General features: G+C 35.1%; 2 protein-coding genes across 2 annotated transcripts in view; both read right to left on the bottom strand.

Moving 5' to 3' along the window:
• The window catches only part of LOC119644114 (protein argonaute-3-like), a gene marked incomplete at its 3' end in the record, with an annotated part of 3,723 nt that extends 3,432 nt beyond the window's left edge, over positions 1-291 (bottom strand). The window contains exon 1 of the mRNA XM_038043637.1: positions 62-291. The remainder of the gene's footprint in view (positions 1-61) is intronic.
• A 398-nt stretch (positions 292-689) lies between these two features.
• LOC119644115 (protein argonaute-3-like) lies at positions 690-4,328 on the bottom strand. The gene has a single exon (XM_038043639.1). It carries the CDS (start codon positions 2,582-2,584, stop codon positions 929-931), a length of 1,656 nt encoding a protein of 551 aa, XP_037899567.1. The 5' UTR covers positions 2,585-4,328; the 3' UTR covers positions 690-928.
• Between the last annotated feature and the right edge of the window lie 226 nt (positions 4,329-4,554).

Genomic DNA, 4,554 nt, shown 5'->3' with positions numbered 1-4,554 from the left:
AAAAAAAAAAAAAAAAAAAAAAAAAAAAAAAAAAACGTTTGCTTCGACCAATTTGACTTACCTTCAATATCAATCTGAAGGACTCCCAATGTTTCCGCCAAATATGAGCTTGAAAGCTTCATTTTAGGTACAAAAAGCAACGTTTTTACACCCCTAGCAAGCAATCTTCGCGATCATGATATACTCACATATAATTCACTTGACCGTTTACTAAGATATCAACTTGAACGATGGATTAAAATAAAGAAACGATATTCCAAAAAAATAAGAGATTTGATATAATTAAGACGCTTTGCTATTCTTCAATTTTTAAATATACTTTCCTTGTAAATTGTCTATTTATTGCCCACTATAAATGCTTAACGATCTGCCCAAGTGGAGAGTGGCAGAAATGTGGAATCAACGCCAACTTATTTTCTAGTTAAATGCCTTCCTAAGCATTCGTTCTTGTAATAAACAGCTGAAAATGCAACATTATACGCGTAACGGTATTATAATATACGCATATGCATGCATGTATACGATGACGTTTGCTTGCCTGAATCGAACAAAACAGTGGCAAAGAGACATAGTCAGCTGTTAAATTAAATAATATAAAGGGGTCTGCATTCATTTTGAGAATTTTTTTCGTTTGAAAAAAGCACTTCTTTTCAGACGTTTCCTCTAAATAAGTGAAAGCGAAATTTTATTGATTTTAGTGATTATTCTCCTGAATTTACGTTATGCCTTGTGTACCACGCTTTAAGTCCAGCAGCGTATTTTTTAAAGTTCGCGACTCATAATGTAAACATTGTGCGTTTTCCGCTTACGACTGTTAATGTGACATTGCTTGCTGCTCTTCACTATAGAAAATAAGCAAACAATTGAAATGCAAAAAGAAAAAAACATAAATTATGTTTACATTGTTGGATTGTGAATTTCCAATAGCCTAGACTTTATTTACACAATCAAAAGAAACGTGGGTAACCACGTAAATACAGAATGAACGGTAAACCGTAACGAATTGCGGTCTTTCTACTATTAATCCGAATGAATTCGTACCTACTGGCATGTGTTCGCAAAACGATAAAGCCGCTTTACTATCCTTCTCGCAATGAATGAGAAGCCAGTTCTCAATGGCAATAGCTTCTAATATCGTATTATTTACAAGACATTTCGAAAAGTCCGCTTTAGGACCAACAGGGACTATTTTTCGGTCGAAATAAACTTTTTCTTCATCAAGTTGCCGGCCACTGATTTCCTCATAATTCTGTACAAGAGATAATCCCCACACACTTAAAATTTTCCGCGATTCGGGACTGTTATCTATATTCGTATAAAATTTTTTCAATGCATTTATACGCTGAACAGGTGAGAGGCAAGTGAAAGTCGCAATTTCACGCATTAGTTTGTGATTAGCCCTTATTTCATCACGTAACCCGGTTACGTAACACAGCTCAGGAATTAAACAGATAACGAGATCTTCTGCTTGCGATCTCTGCGACATACGTTGTTTTTTGATGCATATCAAGAGTGGTTGATTTGTGTCTTTTATTTCAATATTGTAATTCCTTCGATAATAGTCCAAGAAACTCAGTGTCCCTTCTTTGAATGTGAACGTCGATCGCGGACTTTTTTCAAAACAAATATCGTCAATTCGGTAGGTTTTATTGTTGTATCTCGTTATAACGGTAGCACCTAAGAGTGCCTTCTTAGCCGTTTCTTGAAAGTGCTTGGGGTTACGTCTGAAAATTTCAAGGAGCGTTTCCGAAATAGTTTTTTGGCATAGTAATCTATGAGACACATCGCAGCAAAGTAACAGACCTCCTTCATGTTCATCTACGGCGGTCACATATCCGGGCCATATTTCCAACTGATGCTGTGGGAGCACTATTGACGATGTTGGATCAAATTGCTTCCGATCAAACCGTACATAATTTAGAGTTTTCATGATTCGATCAAAAAGGACGTTATAAAACTGCATACAGTGTTTTAGCAATTCTTTTCTTTTAAAAAGTATCCGAATCTCAATATCAGATCCATCGTACGCTTTTGAGACATACGTGGTAAGTTCATCTTTCAACAAAATTGGTAAATATAAAGTGACACCATCAAAAGTTTTAGTTCCGCCAAACTTGACGCTGTGCTCATTTAAATATTGTCTCCTTAAACGGTTCGAGTCGATATTGGGGATAAAGCGCACTTCATAAACATAAATGCCCTTATTTGGATCCGAGTTTATACGTATGTGATTGCATACCAATTGAATCGGAGTACCTTTTACGCCATGAGTTGCTTTAGGAGATGTAAGCAAACTCGAAGTTTCCTTAGGCTCTTTCATGATTAAGTCCTTAGGGTGCACTTCTTTCGATTTTTCATCGTCTTGAGCTTTGGTTGATAATGAGTCATCTCCGGAAGCATTCGTTCCTAAGGCAGGCAACTTATGAGATCCGGATGGTAAAATTTTTCCTCGACGACCAAAGCCAACTCGACATGTTTTAGCAGTTGAACCAAAACTCTGTGTGCCTACGCCAATATCCAGAGATTTTGGAGCCAGTGCCGGCTGTGATAAGTCACGACGTAGACCGCGCCCATAACCCAACATTTTTTCGAGATTATAATGGGAAAGATAAGAAGGTAATAATAAGGCGATAGTATATAATCTTCCTTCAAATTTTTTTTGCGTTCCGTAAAAACTGAAAATAATTCAAAATAATTAACTTTGTTTATATTAATTACAGAAATTTTTTGGATCCGCGGTTTCTTCTTCCTTTTTCAACGTTCGCGAGTCAATAACATGAGATTATTATATACGTTGTAAAAAAAGGGCTCTATGTGGGTACGAAGTTTGAAGACGATTGTTGGTTGGATGTTGGAGAGATAATCATTTTTTTTGAAAAATTGAACTTTAGATTTCGCTTTCAGCCGTTTTCAGCCAACAGCTGAATACAACAGCGATAGCAACTTTTTTCATTGCGTATTGAAAAAAGGAAAAGTTGTTATATAAGCCGTAAAGTTAAGGAAACGAACTGGGAAGACAATTACAGGCGGACAATCTGCGAATGATGATGGATTGGCGAATGAATTAACCAAAATTTGGACCGACAAAAAGTAGAAGATTAGGAGCATATATGCAGGAAGGATTAGTTAATGGATTGATTTTGTGTAACTGATCACTTCATCTAGTGTAGTTGAACGTTAACAACGTTAAAATGTCTTCAAACGAAACATCGCACTGCGTGATCCACGGTTTACGCAATCGGTACTGTGCGCGCCACATTCTTAGTTGACAATTTACACTATTTAAGTTTGCATTTCAACTTTTACGTTCTTACACTATTGTCATTCGGAACCATTTGGAGTAAATATTATACATCCGGAACCAGAAATCGTGCTGTAAAGAATCGGGACAAGTTCTAAAAATATGAGACATATTGTCACCTAAGTTGTATACTAATCAAATCACAATTAAAAATAATCTTAACAAAAGGTGGACTTATCTCAAATCCTTCTGGTTTTTACGTACGTTCGTACAAATTTAACGTGACCTGCGCTAAAAGGGATGAAGGGTATAATCATACTCGTTGTAATATGAATGAAACCAAAAAAGGTTTTTAACTATCACAGAAGCATATTTCCAGACCGCATTTCAGAATACTTAAGCAAATTCGTTGAATTGCATGCATTGCGTTATTGACAACGATCAATCGTAAGTGAACCGTCCGCAAGACATCACTTACAGAAATACTCAATGTACTCTGACATTGTCATCTGTCAATGTTGATTAAATTAGTTATTATTTGCTTGTTAGCTTTTTGTTCTTTTGTCTCAAATTTCATATTCCGAAGCAATGATGACAATGAAAGTGGTTTGCTAATTTATGAAAACCACAATGTAGATGTAGACAAAAAAAAAAGGATGAGGAATTACAAAATAGAGAACATTGAAAGTAAATTATTTATAGATTGTTTTCATATAATAGCTCTTTTTCTTATTCTAATGTTTCAGTAACTTCTTACACTGCGGGACGTGAGTGATCATATCTTTTATATCCATCATCGTTGTAAAAGGGACTAATAGGGACTAAAAGGGACTTAATAAAAAAAGATCTGAGATTTCATAGTTTAAAATATCGGATAGCCGCGGTCAATTTTTCCCATATTTCTACAGGAACTACGGACTTGTTTTCTTATAGTTGATAAGTAATGAGCCAAAAACCACTTTTTATTTCTTTTGAAAAACAGAATGTTTTCTCGCTTTACATAGTACTGTAAACATGTGCTTTTTTTTTTCTCCTCTTCTTTCCTTTTTTTTGTCTTTCGTTTTTGCGTTCAATCATCCTCTATTATCATAGCATTCCTTTTTCGTTTTCAGCCAAATTACGCATAATTACACTTAACATGCTGGCTCCAGTTATTACGTCCGCTCTTTTTTTTGTAACGTTTTGTACATAATTGTGACCAAAAATTACGACAGTTTATTATCTGGACATATAAGCCACAAATCTATTGGCTTGGTCCATCTCCATTCAAGACACAAAAAAAAAAAAAAAAAAAAAAAAAAAAAAAAAAAAAA

This window comes from Glossina fuscipes, unplaced genomic scaffold (assembly GCF_014805625.2).
Source record: "Glossina fuscipes isolate IAEA_lab_2018 unplaced genomic scaffold, Yale_Gfus_2 90517, whole genome shotgun sequence".
Classification (NCBI taxonomy): Eukaryota; Metazoa; Arthropoda; class Insecta; order Diptera; family Glossinidae; genus Glossina; species Glossina fuscipes.
The sequence above is the reverse complement of the archived record's forward strand: the minus strand, read 5'-3'. Positions and strand labels throughout refer to the sequence as shown.